General features: G+C 41.0%; 2 protein-coding genes across 10 annotated transcripts in view; one reads left to right on the top strand and one right to left on the bottom strand.

Moving 5' to 3' along the window:
• MMS22L (MMS22 like, DNA repair protein) overlaps positions 1-9498 on the top strand; it is a 139205-nt gene extending 129707 nt beyond the window's left edge. For all 4 annotated transcript variants that reach the window (XM_048844953.2, XM_048844954.2, XM_075126590.1 and 1 more), the window contains 4 exons: positions 790-956; positions 2385-2481; positions 3498-3665; positions 7566-9498. In XM_048844953.2, the coding sequence (XP_048700910.2) occupies positions 790-956; positions 2385-2481; positions 3498-3665; positions 7566-7647 (514 nt within the window). In that variant the 3' untranslated portion in view covers positions 7648-9498. The remainder of the gene's footprint in view (positions 1-789; positions 957-2384; positions 2482-3497; positions 3666-7565) is intronic.
• The window catches only part of KLHL32 (kelch like family member 32), a 236131-nt gene that overhangs the window by 28322 nt on the left and 188637 nt on the right, over positions 1-19172 (bottom strand). For 2 of the 6 annotated variants that reach the window (XR_012667618.1, XR_012667617.1), the window contains exons 12-13: positions 11399-11512; positions 800-8384 (exon numbers count right to left, since the gene is read on the bottom strand). Coding sequence is in view for 3 of the 6 variants with exons in the window: in XM_048844956.2 (XP_048700913.1) it covers positions 10926-11048; positions 11399-11512 (237 nt within the window). In the remaining 3 variants the exon portion in view is untranslated. Of the gene's footprint in view, positions 1-707; positions 8385-10895; positions 11049-11398; positions 11513-13362; positions 15050-19172 lie in introns of those variants that run through there. The other 4 variants (XM_048844956.2, XM_048844957.2, XR_012667619.1 and 1 more) reach the window with 4 other exon arrangements.

Here is a 19172-nt window from a genome sequence, read left to right as displayed (position 1 = left end):
CATGTGTATAATTGGGTTTTGCGCAATCAAAAGTTGTCTCCTTTTTTTTTTTTTGTGGATTCAGCTTTTATTAGACATATTTGAGCATTTGACCATAATTGTGATAGCTGCCATTTCTGGGTTAGCACAACAATAGGTGAGTTGTAAACCCCTACTTGGTGGTGCTCTGCTGAATTGTGAGTAGGGTGACCAGATAGCAAGTGTGAAAAATTGGGATGGGGTGTGGGGTAATAGGCACCTATATAAGACAAAACCCTGAATATCGGGACTGTCCCTTTAAAATTTGGACATCTGGTCACCCTAATTGTGAATCATTTCTAAGGGTATGTCTATACTACCTGCCGGATCGGTGGACAGCAATCGATCCAGCGGGGGGTTGATTTATCGTGTCTAATCTAGACGTGATAAATCGATCCCCGAGTACTCTCCCGTTGACTCCTGTACTCCACCGCCACAAGAGGTGTAGGCAGAGTTGACGGGGGAGCAGCAGCAGTCGACTCACCGTAGTGAAGACACTGTGGTGAGTAGATCTAAGTACGTCGACTTCAGCTACGTGAATAACGTAGCTGAAGTTGCGTAACTTAGATCGATCCCCCCTGCAGTGCAGACCAGGGCTACGACTAAGACAAAGAGAAGCCATTACTTGATCCTACATAATGAGAGAAATCTACTTAATGGCCCTCTTGGAGAAATACGGCAATACTCTATTTAAAGGATGTAATATTTTATTTGTTGTACCATTGCTTAATGAAAAAAATAAGTTATGGACTAAGCTTTATTTTGTTCCAGGGAAAATTACCTCCAGTTCAAAGGTAACTCCCCTCCTCCTCGCCTGGCCTCAGTTCTGGCTTTCATCCTTCAAGTATTTCAAAGAACCAAGAGCACTGAAGTATGTGACATTGCGTTGCTTCTCCCTGCTGTTTTGAAATGCATGGTATTAGTTAATGAAACACAAGGTGAGGTGCTTGTTAACTTTAAATATATACTTGTACATGTGTGATATTTTATACATACTGAGCACTTTTCATCCAAGTAGATAGGTTTATTACACTGCAGAGAGTGGTTGAGGCACAGTGGCAGGATGATATGGGGAAATGTGCATTCCTATTGCCTGTTCTTTACCTGATCTGAGACTTCTCCCTCCAAGATATCTGAGGCAAAGGCTGAAGTAGTGCACTGATTTGCAAAGACATCACAATATTGAGAATAATTATGAACATTAACTTGGTACAGTTCTGAGTTTGATTGTGACTGCACAACCCACCAACAAAAATAAAGAACTCAAGTCATCCTCCCACTGTGTGGGTAGTCGACATAGGGGTGCGATTTCCACTTCCCTCTGCCAGTGGAAGCTTTCACCTCTGCCTTTTTCTGGGGTTCTGTCTACTCATCTTTTAACTGTGACCCACAGAAGTTTCAAGGGCAGAATATGTTTGAGATGCACTTGAATCAGTGTATCCTCCAACAGCCACATATGTCCCAGCCAGTACCATCCACTTTGCAGCTGCATTAGCCCCTTCTTGAAGCATGAGCTGGCTAAGACTTTTACTGCCATGACCCTCTGTAGGCTGACTTTCTGCCAAGACCAGGAACCCAACATAACCCAGGGTTGAATACAGCTCCAAATTTATAAAAGAAGGAAATTATCATTGCAAATGAGTATTATTCCAAATAAATTGGGGTGGAAGGAAGGATAAATATATTCCATACTTTAAAAAAAGAGAGAAAGAAAACAGTAGTACTGTTGGTGATAGTTCCTGTTCTTAATTTTGAGCAGGTTAGAATGGCCTGACTGCTTCCTTCTCATTCAGAGTGGGAATGATCTAAAGAATACAAACAAAACCCAAACTGAAATATATACCTCCATTTCCATGGAGCGTGTACGTCTTTAGGGGATAATGCTTAAAATCTAAATTTTCCCCTTTTTAAAAAGACGGTGCTTAAAATCTATGTATTTCAATCCTAACAGTGGGGCGGTAAGAGTTCTATTGCAGGGGGTCTCAACCACGGGCCACGAGCTGGTTTCAGGGGATCTGCCAAACATGGCTGGTGTTAAGACTCACTAGGGCCAGGGCAGAAAGCTGAAGCCCCACCAGGCAGGACTGAGCTCCAGCACCTAGGGCTGAAGCCTGAGCAACTTAGTTTCACGGTGCCCCTTGTGGCGTGGGCCCCCGGGCAACTGCCCTGCTTCCGACCCCTTAATGCTTTTATACAGAGAAAAAACGTTGTGATGGTACAGGTGGGCCATGGAGTTTTTATAGCATGTTGGAGGGGCCTCAGAAAGGAAAAGGTGGAGAAACCCCTTTTCTACTGAATAAGTCTATGATTCATTCTGTTCTTTGTAGCCAACCTAACCTGTGAATCTTGTGATTTTTCTTATTCAGTTAAAAAACTATCTAGTGAGATTCTGCAGTACATGGTAGAAGACTGCCAAGCAGGGTCGGGAGGAGAACCTGCCACCCAACTGACTTCTGTGTTTAGGTAACCAGAAAATATGCCAACTGGCAGTGCAGCTATTGCAAAGCATTTGACAGCAAACATGTTTTTTTACATAACTAATTATCCCTAACCTAATGCACTGTTACTTGTTTATGATACTTAAATTATTGCATTCTTGGCAGTGATTTAAAATACTGGTTGGCTAAAAAGTGAAAGAAAAAAATAAAAATTTTCCTGTGGATTCCATATTGTTTTGAAAGACAAACAACAGAGGGATGTATTGCAACCATAATGGGAGAAACTCCTTGTGCAAATGGTGAAGCATGATGTCAGAAGCCAAATTGCCGAAATTGAAAGGCACATCTGACTGTTTTTTTGCTTTTACATTTTTTATTACTGAAATTCCCAATTTGTGACATGAAGATTTTTCACTGTGAAAATTGAGCTTTTTACAAAACTTGACAGGATTGTATTGCCTATGAATCCCACTCCCCATGTACATACAGTGAACAAACTGCATGAGCCCAGTGCCCAAAGAAATTTTGCAAACATAGACCCTGATTCTGTATTGTGTAGTGTGCAGGCCAACAGCTGTGTGGACAGCCCCATTGAAATCAGTAGGACTCTTTGCCGGAACACCAGTCTGCCCACATGCTAAAAAATTCAACCTTTTCAGGGGGCATTTTATGTCCAATTTTGCATACCCTCACCTCACCACTTTGTCTATTATATATAATTAAGCTCTCATCCTGCAAGCTCCTCCATGCAAGGAGACCCCTGCTTCAGGGCAGAGTGCCCTGGTCGAAGAGGTCAGCCCACATGGAGCAGCTGGCAGGATCTCATGGCTTCAAGTTTCACTGGTAAAAATTTGTGCATGTACATGTTGATCCTGTAGCATTAGCCTTTGAAAATGCAGCCCCTAAAGTCTTTTGTATAAAATGAAAACTTCCATGCATTCAAGATGGTTCTGCTGATCAGACTCTTTTGGTGGTTGTTCCTTTGCACATTCTCTATATCTAGTTTTGACCTTGCATTAAGTGCCCCTGTTTCTCCTTCAGGCAGTTTATACAGGACTATACCACAGTATATGATCATCAGATTTACAGCATCCTGGAAGTAGTGGCAGTCTTGGATCAGCACCTCGTTATCAGTCTGATTCCAACAATCACACAGTCCCTGAAGGATTCAGAGCACAAACAAGGACTAGGCAGAAACATTGCACAAAGGTACACTTTGTATTATTATTGCTTTTTGTCAGTGAACAACAGAGGTGTATTCTTTTGACGGATGGCAACTTTTAGACTGCAGCATAGATTTCATGTAACTGATGTGTAAGTATATTCAGCCAGAAATTTAACTTTTTTTAGAACTTTAGCACATACAGATGACTTAGAATTGTGAAATGCTTTCTCAGATGTTTTGACACCAGGCTTGCAAAAACACAGGAATTTAATGCAGAGCCTGCTGGCTTCCATATAAATAAATAATGGTTATTTATATTACATTAGCACTTAGGAGCACACTCATGGACCAGGACCTCTTTATGCTACATGCGATACAAACACAAAATAGGAAGTCAGTCCCTGCCCCAAGGAGCTTACAATCTATTTAGTTCCTTAGTTTGATTGTGCTATAAGTCCCTATTTTTAAGGCTTAATACTGCAATTTTAGTGTAAATATCTGATTCAGGCTTGGCATAAGAAATATCCATGGATTAATTTTAAGGTTTTTTATACAGAGTTTAAAATAAAAAAATAAAATCAAAGCTGGTGATTTCAGATCCTTCAAAAAATCCTCTCTGAGTCATTTTAATTTTACATAATATAAACTGAAAATACTAAAATTAAAACAAAAAGATGATACCAAAATATACTTTATAATGAACCAGAAATTCACCGGTAATGTATGATTTCCCAGTGGAGCATGAGAGAAAGGGTCAGGAAATCAGGCTTGTAGAGCGGATACAGTCATACAGGATACATATATTAAGGAAGATGCTCACTTAGAGGATTCTAAATGGGGAGGAACGATTCCATCTTATCATGCATAAAAGTATAATTTGTCTCACTTTTATAAGTCAAGAAAATAGAATGCATGCTGTGGTCCTAAGCACTAGTAAGAGATTGGTATTCAGGTTTTTTGTTTTTCCCACTAAAGTAAGAATAACATAATGGGGTAGCAGTACTTTTCTGTAATAAGGTAATGTGTTCCTTTTCATTCCCTTGATACTGAAGGGAGAGGGATGGAGGAAAAATACGAAATGTACTTAATGTCAGTTTTTTTAATTGAGTAATATGCACATTAAACGTGTAATATTTGGTCCAACATGAGTACAGTGTTTAACCATGTAGCATATTAACTCTCTTAGGTTGCAATTATTCTCACATTTATTGCTTTTGGATCTAGCTAAGGATCAAATATGTAAATTGATGTTTCCTGTTCAGCTGGGTACTTAGGCATATGACTGTGTAATAATCCACACCCCTGAGTGGTGTAAGTTATACTGACCTAAGCGCAGTTGTGGACAATGCTATGTCGGTGGGAGAAGCCTGGGAGAGCTTCTCCCGCCAACATAGTTACCACCTCTCGTGGAGGCAGGAGTTATTAAGCCGACAGGAGAGCATCTCCACCACAAGCGTTACAGTGACACAGCTGCAAGTGCTGTAGTGTAGATGGAGTTTTAGGCTCTAGAAGTGCTTAAAGTTATGTTGTTGCTTAAGTTCCTTGCTGAGGGGGACCAGGGCTACTGAAAGGGTGAATCTAGGCTCCTTTGCAAGTTTTGCCATTGACTTCAGTGGGGTCTGGATTTTACCCACAATGTGTGAAGTTAAATAAGTGTGTAACTCTGCAGGACTGGGGCTATAAATATTATATTCCTTTTGTATTTTACATAGTAAAACAAACGCCAACCCATAATATATGTAAAGTGAATAAGCATATTTTTCAATCATTGACCATGGTACAAGTTTCATTTTCAGCAGACAGTACAAATGAAAGGAGTTAAATGTAAAATAAAACATGGCATGCTTTTTATTAAGTTTCTCTCCTTTTATAGCCCGCCACAAAAAAATAGTCGCTTCTATTTTAAATAAGTACATGCTGTGTTAGACTGCTATTCCGCTAGTCATAGGAGGGTTTTCAAATTCCTTTTGTTTCCTTTTGATCATGTAGTCTGTAGACACTTTTATATAACATTTTTTTATACTGTCAATAAAGCAAAGCTCATCCATTTGCTAACAGAGCGTAAAAAGACAGTTTGTTTGAACTTCCCCAAGAATATACTAGGGGATTACCAAACAGTCAAGTTTTCTTTAGTAATAACCTCATAATACATACTCTAAGATCTGGTGTTAATGTTTTCCACGATGTTTTCTCTATAAATGTGTAAAAACTTTATTAATAAAACTTGTATTTATAAACTGCTTCCCTGTCCACCCCTTTAAGGTGATCCATGAATAAGGCTCTGATTTTGGCATGGATATTTTTAGTAAAAGTCGGGGACAGGTCATGGGCAAGAAACAAAAAATCACGGAAGCCGTGACGTGTCCCTGATTTTTACTAAGAACATTCCTGACAAACTGGGGAGGGAGGAGGGTCCAGCACCCTGCCCCTGGGTGCCGCAGGGTCTCCCTGCCCGCGGCTGCTGAGCAGCTCCAGGATCCCTCTGCCCGTGGCCAGGGCGGGGGGCGGAAACTGGCTGCTCATGGTGGCTGAGCAGCTGCAGGGAGGCCCCTGCCACCGCTGGCAGCTGGGGAGTTCAGGGTCCCCGCTGGCACTGGCGGCCACCCCCCGGAAGCTGGGCTGCTGCAGGAGTCCCTTACTGCTGGCTTCAGCAGATGTTATGAGCATGCTTAGTTCATGGGAGCAGGCTCAGTACCCTCTAAGTAGCACATTCAGTCAGACAGCAGTTTTTTACCCTACAGGGTGGGTGGTCAGCTGAGGGGGCCCCCAATGTCACAGAGGTCACTGGAAGTCACGGATAATAATCGTAGCCTTATCCATGAACAATGAAAATACAGTCATCCTAGTAAAAAGCTTTCTTTCTCAAATCTAGATCCTCTAAGCATAAATATCTATGTACATAATTACGTATTATTCTATGTATGCTTACATTTGTTGAAGTTCAGATCCCATGTAAATCAGAAACAAAGCCAAGAAATTCCACTGGTAATGACACTATGAAATGTTAGGTTGCATATATTTGCTGTGATTTTCATGTTAAACCATATTTGTAGAATTGAAATGATTGAGAAGGATATTTTGTGAAGAAAAATATAGAAATATTTCATATCTGTTCTTTACATAAAGGTCTTAGTGGATAATAAACTAATGATATGATGATATCTTTAACCTTCTTTCTAAGCCCATTCTAGCAGCCTGTCATAGTGTGCCATTTTGGAACCACCACTCCATGAACTACATATCCAATATACTAGACAAAAATTAAATATGTGGTAACATAGTGAGCTCTCTACATGATTCTCGTTTTGAGCCTCAGCTAGACAAGTAAATACACAGTTTAAAATAAAGATGTGTCTAGCTTAGGAGGAAAGTTTACTTAGATCTTGAAGATATTCCATTTACTATGTGCCAAACAAACTAAAGGAAGTATTTCTTCACACAACGCACAGTCAACCTGTGGAACTCTTTGCCAGAGGATGTTGTGAAGGCGAAGACTATAACAGGGTTCAAAAAAGAACTAGATAACTGAATGAAGGATAGGTCCATCAATGGCTATTAGCCAGGGTGGGCAGGGATGGTGTCCCTAGCCTCTGTTTGCTAGGAATGGGCAACAGGGGATGATTAATCACTTGATTATCTGTTGTGTTCATTCCCTCTGAAGCACCTGGCATTGGCCACTGTCGGAAGACAGGATACTGGGCTACATGGACCATTGGTCTGACCCAGTATGGCCGCTCTTATGTGCCATTCGATCCTTGTTTGCCCCTCAGCCAAACTTTGCTAAAAATTCATAGTAAGCCAAGCAATTGCAGAAGTGAGAAAGGAAAAAGTTCTGGTCTTACCTTACTTTACGTGAAAAGCTTGCATGAAAACTGTGCATTTTTTTACTCTTAAGTCCTATGAAATTCTTTAACTGACATATTATATGCTTTTGTTTTTAACAGAGAAGCCTACAAAAGACTGTTATCTCACCTTACAGCAGCTGGTCAAAATGAGATACTAAAACTGGAAAATGAGACAAGTTAACAATGTATTGGTGATTAATTCTTTCCCCCTGAAATATGTGCACACTGTTACTGCCTGTACTGTTATTGTAATGCACTATCAAAGTTGTTTATCTTTACAAATAGAATCTATTTAATGCTTTTTAAAAGTTAAGCTGTTTTTCCAATAGCATTGGTAGCATTTGACTATTGTCAGAAATATGAAGAGTAATTCAAATCTTTTGTCTTTCAGTTGATGACTGAAAGATACTGCAAATTCATTAAATATTAGAAATATCCATCTAAAATTCACAAGACAATGTGTGGGATTTTCAGTAGAGCTGAAGTGATTTAGCACAAGTCCCACTGATGTTCAGTGTGTTTTGAACAAAATTTTAATTTCTAAATTTCTAATGGGAAAGTGTTTTGTAGCTCAGAAATAAGTGTGCTGTGTAGAACTCTGGGGGTCAGGCAGCAGGCTTTTATACGGAGCACACAAAGGCACTTCCTGTAAGTATACTGAGCTTAGTGAATGCAATCTCTTCACCAAAAGCTGGGTCAGGGTTAAGCTATCTTACGTTAATAGAAAGGCGTGTGTATGTGTTGAACAGAATAGAGACAGGCATCCTAACCTTGCTCTTGTATTGAAACCTTTCGGGTCTCTCAGATTCCTCATCTCTGTTGCTTCTTCCCTCCATGCAGGACAAGTCTCAGGTTCCTGAATATCAAGAAGATCTCCCATTCTGACTGAAGTGTTAATTTCCTAGTCTTCCTCTTATCCTGGATTTAAAATGAACTAAATTACAAATCTAGTAAAATCTACAAAATTTGGTGTGAATTTCATTAGCTAGTTTAACTGAGACGAAGGATAAAGGGAGAGAGTGAGAAGGCTGATGCACTTAAAGATTTTGAAATCAGTTCTTCTAGTTAGTTCAGACTGTGTTTAACGTTGGATTAGCCTGGCTAGATGATTTCTCAAACCTCTCACTGTGTCCTTGATAATCTCTTGATCCTTTCTCTAGTCCATCATAAAGGTTCCTAAACTTTAATTCTATTCAGAGAAAAGTTATTTAAGATTCTGTAGAATTCACATCTTTCACTTGACTCATTAACATGGGTTCCTAAGATTTAGTCCTGTGGCATGGAAGTAGTATGTGTGTGCACCTTCTGGCAACACCATTGAATTGGTTATCTACTTTTAAAGTTACTCGACCTTAACTTTACAGAGTTAATGGGGGAGGAGGAGAGACTATTTTTGTGTCTTAACAACTACAGCTTCAGAAATGTCCCTAAAATCTTGTTCGGAGCAGCATCTGTTTTGTTACAGTGCTCCTATCAAGTAGAAACAGATAATCTTTTCCTTAAATCAGCTATTGTTGCGTCAGATAAAGTAGTAACTAAAAGCCTCTTTAGTGCAGAACATGGAGGTTCTTTTCATTATGAAAGTGACTTATTGAACTTGTGTTGTAAGCTTCTGCACCTGGAAGGAGTCTTATTCATCTCAAGAGGCTTGTGCTTCTAAAAAGCTTTTTTTTTTTTTCTTTAAGAAAACTCTCCAAATGAGATTAATAGAGATGCCTTTGAAATCTGAGTTTTATCACACAGTAGGTAGCAGAACAGATGTCTGACTGTAGTATTACTTCCTGAAAGTAAGCCCTTTGACTTTTAAAGAATAGGTATTGTAACAAATTATTTAATGATGTGTTCAGTGAGGTTTTTAAAAGTAGAGTTGATACTGTCTGTAAAGTTTCTAAAAAAGCAACAATGCTTTATGAAAATGTGACATAGCTCTTGGTGCATGAGACACTAATTTAAACAGTTTGGAAATTATTGTTCTTCTCTGTCAAAAAGTTCATGCAAACAGAAATAAAGCATTTTGCATGATATCACTCAACTACTGCCAAGCAGGCAATCTGGTGTAGTTTAATTATTTGGTGTGGATGGGGGCAGCTGTGACTGACAGTCTTGATAATAAAGAGAGCAAGGCTTTTGCAGAGTATTATGGGGTAGGGTGGCTTGTCTAGTATACCTCAAAACATTCCATCCAAATATTTCACTAGCAAAAAGGCTGCTGAATTACTTTAATTTTCCTTCAATGTATTTTAAGTCTGAAACCAGCCATCTATTGTGTATGTCTGTTATAAGCTGTAGCCGTAAAGACCCTTTAAGGTACTGAATATTGCATGTGTGTATACAAAGTATATTTCACCCTTTTACACTTCCTTTTAAACATCAGTTTTCATTTTAAATAATTTTAAATAAACCATTCATTTATAAGCTACTGCAGCCACACTGTGCACCTGCGGAAGGGCCAAAACCTGCAGATCAGTTGTACGTGGGGCCATTTGCAGAGGAGACCCCAGACCAGGTGGAGATTGTTCCCTGGAGAAGATCTCAAGAGAGTCTCTGCAGCTAGCTGCAGAGCAAGAGTGATTTTGGGGTGGCCTGGCCTGGATCTGCCCAATTGATCTGTGCATTTGTGGATCAGCTGAGCCAAAACCCCATGCAAGGGGAGCAACGGGCCACATTTGTGTCTCCTCCCCATTTATGGTAGCAGGAGTTTTATCCAGCTCTTCAGGCATCCTGCCTGCAAGGGATTGTAGATTCTGTTCAGCCCTGCAATATTTTAAAATTGAGTAGTAAGTCCTTTTATGCCAGCTTTGCTCCATCCTTGCGATTTGGCCCTTTACAGGTTTCCCCTGTGGGATCCTCATTAGTATCGTAATGGAGCAGTGCCACTTCAAAAAACATAACAGCAGAAATGGTCTCCATGTTTTGTAGTACATTGTTAAAGTAATATTGCTCTTAGGCTTAGGCGTTTTATAGCATTTGTGACTTATTTCCATAATCAAGAGGAAAACCCAGCGAATAAGACTGTAGCTAGGATTGCTAATGGAATTCAACAAGACTTATATGCATATGCTTTGTCCAGCTCACTTTATGAATATATGAGCTGTTGACTTTCTAAGACATTTATGACATTATTCACCATCATCCCTACAGTGATGATTGTAATCACATGATAGCAGTATTCAATGGTATTTTGACCAAATATTAAATTTCTGTTAAAAAGTTTTCAAAACTACTACACTGGCTCATTAAATGTCATTTCTCTCTCCCCCACCCTCATAAAAAAAGGCAGCAGGAGGGCTGCTGTCAGTGTAACAAAAGCCTCATTTATACATCTTTCTTTTACTCTAATATCTGCTTCAGTACTGTTACTGTGTGTGTATGAGGAAGGCTTTCCACACTGAGACACACAGCACTGGTAACTGGATAAAAATAAAATACCTTTGTTATATATTTCCTCTATTACAGAATTCAGGATACTGATCTCCTCTGATCCAACATACTTTGGTATAGAACAACTCTCCAACACGCCTGCCAAACTGCAGATTCCTTTTTTTTCCTTTTCTTTTTCTTTTTGAACCCTAACATGATTCTCTTAAAAAAAAGAAAAAAAAAAAGAAAAGGAAAGGAAAAAGGCATTGTTAAAAATTCACACTAACTTGCATTATTACCATGGAAATGTACATCTAGTTTGTAAGAATTTAACATTTTTGTATTGTTATTGGAAAGCAAGAACAAGATGTATTAAATTATGCCTCGCTTCCATTTTCACTAACAAAAAATGAAGCGAGGGGGCATTTCCTAAGATGAAATAGCTCATAAGATAGCAAATTTTACCTTTTTATGATGGACTAAGGCAGTGCACACATGCAAAGAATAAAGATCTGTACAGTCTTTTGTGTAATTATACAGAACATGAGCTTCCAGTAACATACACTACTTACCTCGTCATTTATGAAAACTTCCATAACTGTCCATTTAAATGGAATTGTGATATTTCCCTCAAGAAATTGATAATAGGCATTACTGCAGTCGTCTTTTTCCCTCTTCTGTAGCTTCTGAAAATTAGATATGTTGGGAGGTTTTTTAGGCACTACATTTCATCCTAATTTATCTGAATTATTTTTAGCTGCTTCTGTATTTAAAATGTGATGTAATCAGCCCTTCTGTTAGAAATGGTTACAAAAATACACTGACGATAAAAACCCAGTGCGGTGTCAACATGTCATAGCAGAGTTAGATTGTTTGTTTTAGAATACACAGAAGTATTCTAAAACAAAAATATGGTTAGGAAGTAAGTTTTGTCTCAAAACACTTCTTTGAGCTACTTACAAAACAAAATCTTTTGAAGGTGGTGGTCTGCCACTACACAGATGAAAAGCAACTGTTAACTAAAAGACCCTCATTCTGTATCTTGATCTATGTGGTCTTGTTACAGGTACAGGACTTTGCCCACCTCAAAGGGGTTACAGGATTGGGGCCAAAATTCACTACATTTTCTAGACCAACTTATTAAGCCCTACAGTGTAGTTCCTGGAAGAGTTTGCCTCTTACATTTGAACAGGACATTACTGTATAAGTAAGTTATCCTAGTACCAACCGAATACCCCATATTTATCAGTTGTAAATTGATTTCCCTCTTGTGTCTGTTTTGGTAAAAAGGTTAATATAAAATTATCATTTTAGTCCACGTGATGAATTCTGCGAGCAACATCAAAACCTGACACAGCTAGTCTGGCAAATTAGACTTCCATACTCTAGGCTTATATTTCACAGTTGATATTATTTATACAGATATGTCTTAAAGGTACATATTTATTTTATCAGAAAATGGTCAGAAATTGGTTGAAGGGCAAACATTCAATACATTAAAAAATATACAAGCAACTTAAATTCACTAAGGAATTATAGGAGAGAAAAATGGAGATGATGCAACTTCCATTTCGTATAGGCAGTGTGATGTTGCTAAATTATGCCTTAGCCCAGGTCTACACTATGAATTTAGGTCGAATTTAGCAGCGTTAGATCAATTTAACCCTGCACCCGTCCACATGACGAAGCCATTTTTGTTGACTTAATGGGCTCTGAAAATCAATTTCTGTACTCCCTGAGGAGGGGATTAACGCTGCAATTGACATCGCCGGGTCAAATTTGGGGTAGTGTGGATGCTATTCAACGGTATTGGCCTCCGGAAGCTATCCCAGAGTGCTCCATTGTGACCGCTCTGGACAGCGCTCTCAACTTGGATGCACTGGCCAGGTAGACAGGAAAAGCCCCATGAACTTTTGAATTTCATTTCCTGTTTGGCCAGCGCAGCAAGCTGATCGGCAGAGTTGACCATGCAGATCTCATCAGCAGAGGTGACCATGGAGTCCCAGAATCGCAAAAGAGCTCCAGCATGGACCAGATGGGAGGTACTGTATCTGATCGATATATGGGGAGACGAATCTGTGCTATCAGAACTCTGTTCCAAAAGACAAAATGCCAAAATATTTGAAAAAAATCTCCAAGGGCATGAAGAACAGAGCCTATAACAGGTACGCACAGCAGTGCCACATGAAACTTAAGGAGCTCAGGCAAGCCTACCAAAAAAACAAAGAGGCAAACGCCTGCTAGGGGTCAGACCCCCAGACATGCCGCTTCTATGATGAGCTGTATGCAATTCTAGGGGGTGCCCCTACAACTACCACACCCCTGTATGTTGACTCCTGCAAGGGAGTCTCACACAACAGGGATGAGGATTTTGGGGAGGAGGAGGTTGAAGATAGGGAAGCGGCGAAACCATTTTCCCCGACAGCCAGGAACTGTTTATCACCCTGGAGACAGTACCCTCCCAACCCATGCTCCCGGACCTTGAAGGCGGAGAAGGCACCTCTGGTGAGTGTACCTTTGTAAATATAATACACGGTTGAAAAGCAAGCGTGTTTAATGATTAATTTGCCCTGAATACTTGGGATGCATTCGCGGCCAGTACAGCTACTGGAAAAGTCTGTTAACGTGTCTGGGGATGGAGCAGAAATCCTCCAGGGACATCTCAATGAAGCTCTCCTGGAGGTACTCCCAAAGCCTTTGCAAAAGGTTTCTGGGGAGGGCAGCCTTATTGCGTCCTCCATGGCAGGACACTTTACCACACCAGGCCAGTAGCACGTAGTCTGGAATCATTGCATAAGAAAGCATTGTAGTGTATGGTCCCGGTGTTTGCTGGCATTCAAGCAACATCTGTTCTTCATCCCTCTGTGTTAGCCTCAGGAGAGTGATATCGTTCATGGTCACCTGGTTGAAATAGGGGAATTTATTAAGGGGATATTCAGAGGTGGCCGTACCTGCTGGGCTGTTTGCCTGTGGCTGAAAAGAAATTATCCCCGCTGTTAGCCATGTGGTGGGGGGAAGCGATCATCCCAGAGAATTGGGTGTGTGTGGCGGGAGGGTGGTGGTTTAGTTGGGTTTGTGCTTAACGTTAACCCGAAAACATCAGCAGATCTTTGACTGCATTGGCTACTTGCATCACAGCAGCCCCCACAGTAGATTTGCCCACTCCAAATTGATTCCCAACTGACCAATAGCTGTCTGGCATTGCAAGCTTCCAGAGGGCTATTGACACTCGCTTGTGAACTGTGAGAGCTGCTCTCATCTTGGTATTCTTGCGCTTCAGGGCAGGGGAAAGCAAGTCACAAAGTTCCATGGAAGTGCCCTTACGCATGCGAAAGTTTTGCAGCCACTGGGAATCGTCCCAGACCTGCAAGACTATGCGGTCCCACCAGTCTGTTCTTGTTTTCCAGCCCAGAATTGGCATTCCACGGCATGAACCTGCCCCATTATCACCATGATGTCCAAATTGCCAGGGCCCGTGCTTTGAGAGAAGTCTATGTCCATGTCCTCATCACTCTTGTCACCGCACTGCCATCGCCTCCTCGCCTGCTTTTGCAGGTTCTGGTTCTGCATATACTGCATGATAATGTGTAAGGTGTTTACAGTGCTCATAACTGCTGCGGTGATCTGAGCGGGCTCCATGCTTGCCGTAATATGGTGTCTGTAGGAGAGCAGAGTTGCAGGGGAAGCGGTGTTTGGATGACCAGTTTTGCAGACCTACTGCACCGTCAGCTGAGCAGGCTGCATGCTTGCCGTGGTATAGTGAGACAAGAGCAGGAGAGCAGAGTTGCAGCGGAAGCAGTGGAGAATAGATATTTATAAAGAACGACGAGAGGACCTGCAAGGTGGATTCTTTGGGGCCAGGAGAGCGGAGTTGCAGCGGATGACGACTGTCATATAGAGGACCTGCTAGACCACCAGGAGAGCAGGACAGCAGAGTTTTGCAGACCTACTGCACCATCTGCTGCCAGCAGCACCAGGACACAACAGCGGCGGTGTCAGTAAGCTGAGCTGAGCGGGCTGCACGCTTGCCGTGGTATGGTGAGACAAGAGCAGGAGAGCAGAATTGCAGCAGAAGCGGTGGAGAATAGATATTTATAAAGAATGACGAGAGGACCTGTGAAGTGGATTCATGGCACCAGGAGAGCAGAGTGGCAGCAGAAGCAGTTGTTCAATGACGATGGTTTGCAGTCCTACTGCACCGTCTGTTGAAAGCAGTATGGCGCCTGCACGGAAAAAAGGCACAAAACGATTGCTATCGTTGCTTCCAGGGAGGGAGGGGCCACTGACATGTACCCAAAACCACCATGACAATGGTTTTGCCCCATCAGGCATTGGGAGCACAACTCAGAATTCCAATGGGCGGCGGAGACTACAGGAACTGTGGGATAGCTACCCATAGTGCAATGCTCCGAAAGTCGACACTAGCCTCGGCACTGTGGATGCACTCCGCCGACTTAATGTGCTTAGTGGGGACACACACAATCGACTGTATAAAATTGCTTTCTAAAAAATCGACTTCTATAAATTCGACCTAATTTCGTAGTGGAGACATACCCTTAGACAAGCAGTGCTCCTGCAGAAGGTATCTTGATTTCTTATATATAATTTTTTTGAGTTTTTTTGAGCATTATAGAAAAGCTGCTGTAGCTTTGCATTATAACAAGATAATCTCTACTGAAAATACCCTTGAATGCTGATATTCTCTCCTTTTCTTTCAAAAATTATTTTGAAAAAATTCTAAGTAATTTTCCCAGAAACAAAATGATGATATCCCTTTACATAATCTACATTCTTAAACTGCCTGCCAAGTCTTCCTTCCCTGCAAACTCTTGACTGTGGAGAAAGTATTGTAAACTTGCCCTCTTAATTTATTCTACATTTTAATTTTCAGTAAACAGATGCTGCCTTTTTTCACACTTGTTCCACATTCTAAGTTGTTTCTGCTTGTGTGCATGTTCAATTATCTCTTTCTTCCTGATCCTGCAACTGATGTACTAAATTTCTATATGGGTAGGGGGAAAAAAAGAACCCTAGGCAAACCTCAAGGCAAAACAGTACAAACTTTTGTAATTCTATCTCAGGTCCAGGTACTCTACCTGAAAGTGAATAAATCATGAATATACAGCATACAATAGATATACTGGGATTTTAAAAAACATATTCTACAAAATTTTCTTGATACTGACAACTGGGCCACAACATCTCAATATTTCTTTGGTCAGTGCTTGGATGTGAAATGCTCAAGGGAAAATGAAGATGCTGTAGAAAGTGAAGTTGATGTTATCAGTGTTCTTTCATCTGTGTCAAACCAGTGTCTTAGCACTATGCTCAGGAATCATCAGATAAGCCACACGAGATGGCTGAATTTCAGTCACTGGTGATGTGGTGCCTAAATGTACAACTGATAAGACACCTCCATATCCTTTGGGACAAAATGCACTATATAAAAAGTAAATATTACTCTTTATGGGTGTGACCTAAAATATAGACCACAGGATATAAGTATTGGATGATTCATTACAGCTCAAGATCTTGTGACTCAAAGATCTATTTCCAGATGCTAGCAGATTTAGTCAATAAAAATAAGAAAATGAGCAGTACCCACATGGCCTGTATCCCAACAATGTATAGCCCCACTACTGAATTATTCAGTCTTACCGCTATTTCCCCTTATTAAGCTGGTGAAGAGGCTTGAGTGAGTTATTGCTTGAGATCTTGTCCATTACTCCACACTCTTTTCTCCAGTTGGAAGCCCAAGCGAATTATGTTACCATCAGCTTTCCCACTGTTTTCTTCTCTTCTTCTTTCACTCATACAGTAGACTGGCCATGTGGAAAACATTCTTTTCCTTTTCTGGTCCAAAAGTAAAGTGACAACTTAAGGCTCTGTCAAAAAATAGCAGTTGGACATATCTTCTATTGGACCGCAGGGTCAAAACTGGTGACTTGGCAGGAACGGATGCTGGGTTTGACTCACTCCAAGATTTGCGTTGGCAGAAGATTTGGTAAATTTCACACCACTGAAGTCTCTAGAGACTGGGCCTATGGAAGGCACCCACACCAAGGAGCCTGCAGCCCGTCCAGCCTCAGAAATGGGTAGCGCTAGTTGGGGATGTGCTGATTCAATTGCATCCACTGCATAGCCTCCGCCAGCAGGACTCCTACAGAACTCCAGTTGCTAGTCAAAGCTGCCTTCTCAAAACCATCACCTGCTCACCCCCATTCCTGCCTAGAGGACAGTATACCACGCTGGCACCAGGGAGCACCTCTTTGCATAATCTCTCACTTGGTAAAAGATAAATGGCACTCCCTAACTTTAGGCACTGAAAAGTAGAATTCCTCCTCCCTTTTGGAGTCAGGTGTAAATCTGCATGTTCTATAACTGAAGCTGCAAATAGCACAGTATGCAGAAGGTATAGGGGGCTAGAGAACATGATTTATGAGGAGAGGCTGAGGGAACTGGGACTATTTAGTCTGCAGAAGAGAAGAATGAGGGGGGATTTGATAGCTGCTTTCAACTACCTGAAAGGGGGTTTCAAAGAGGATGGCTCTAGACTGTTCTCAGTGGTAGCAGATGACAGAACGAGGAGTAATGGTCTCAAGTTGCAATGGGGGAGGTTTAGTTTGGATATTAAGAAAAACTTTTTCACTAGGAGGGTGGTGAAGCACTGGAATGTGTTACCTAGGGAGGTGGTGGAATCTCCTTCCTTAGAGGTTTTTAAGGTCAGGCTTGACAAAGCCCTGGCTGGGATGGTTCAGTTTGGGGATTGGTCCTGCTTTGAGCAGGGGGGTTGGACTAGATGACCTCCTGAGGTCCCTTCCAACCCTGATATTCTATGATTCTATAAAGGTAAGTGGTCAACATGAAAGATGTCTGTGATTGCTGGAGCAGAATCCTGACACTAATTGAAGCATGGGCTATGTTCTCTGGCTCTGGAACTCTAAGACTAATGTAATGCAGTTGCACAGCTGTTTAAAACTGCTATTCACCAGGATAGACAATTGATGATTACAACCAGAGCAGTAAAAGTGTCGAAAGACCAGAGCAACTATGATTACTTTTTCTTGCCATATACTTTCCTGTCTGTCGGTCCTTGAACTGTACGGCACATGCAGCTTTGCATAAGGAAACTAATGCCACTCCAAGTTCTAGAAACTTTCTACGCAGCCTGCTGCCATGAGTAAACGGGCAGTTAAAAAAATGGTAATCTTCTGTTCTTCTGAAAGAAACCTTTTAACTATAACTTCACAGCTGTGGCTAGTTGACCATATGGGGGACTGGTGAGTGGACTGGGGTTTACAGAAATTAAAATACCAAAACAAGATGTGTAAATGCAGAAAATATCCTGGGAACTTTTGTCTGTCTCAGTGCTTTACAAACTTCAATAAGTTCTCCCAACACCAGTGAAATGGGTAGTATTATATACACCTTTTCTAGATGGGGGAAATCAGACTAGAAGTTGATGACTCATTCATATGCAGAACCAGTATCAGAAGCTGGGGGCCTCTCAGACCCCTGCTCCCATCACTTAGACCACGCTCCCAAGAGAATAAAATGATGCTGCTGGAAAATACAAACAACTCAGTCCTGGAAATTCCAACTACAAAGCAAGGCATAGACCCCATACACTATGTAGGGAGATTACTTTCAAGAATTCCTGTTCTGTATGGAGAAACTAAGAAATGCCTCTGGATGCTGGTCTGCAGGAGACCAGAGAAAAGCAAAATAAAAAATTCAGACACCTTCGAGACCCATGAGCCATGCAGTTAGGGGGGAAAAATATCTTGATCTAAACTTCACAGCTGAGTCTTCATGGAAAGAAAGTATTGTCAGTGCTCAGATAATCATTCCCAGTGACAAATATGCAGTTAGATCTCTTCGACCCTGTCTACCTTTAAGTTGTCTAGGACAATTGACAAAACAATTTTTGATACAAAATCTATGCTGACACATTGAAAAGGTGAAGTTTCCTAAGGACAACTCCAAGAAGAAGAATCAGGTGGGATAAGTAGAACTTCCTTTTATCACTAACAGTAGCCCTGAAAAGAGTTACCATCTGTACGATCAAATTTATTTGACCCAGTAACAGCTCTCATCGGACTAAGAGCAAAATGCTCCTCTCCAAAAATGCACTGGGTATTCCTTGATTCTATTCTGGACTTGAAATTACCATGAATAGCAACGGGAATTCTATGTTCTGAGATCTGTTCAAATATTGTGGTGTTGTGGGACCTATAAGTACATAGATCAGAGAAATACATTGCGGCCGTAGGTCATCAACCGAGAGGTTTAATAGTATTCTTCTTGGTTAATATTTCTGAACACCCATGTTGTCACATATATGCA

The sequence above is a fragment of the Caretta caretta genome, chromosome 3 (genome assembly GCF_965140235.1).
Source record: "Caretta caretta isolate rCarCar2 chromosome 3, rCarCar1.hap1, whole genome shotgun sequence".
NCBI classification, from domain to species: domain Eukaryota; kingdom Metazoa; phylum Chordata; order Testudines; family Cheloniidae; genus Caretta; species Caretta caretta.
This window is presented reverse-complemented; position numbering and strand designations above follow the sequence as displayed.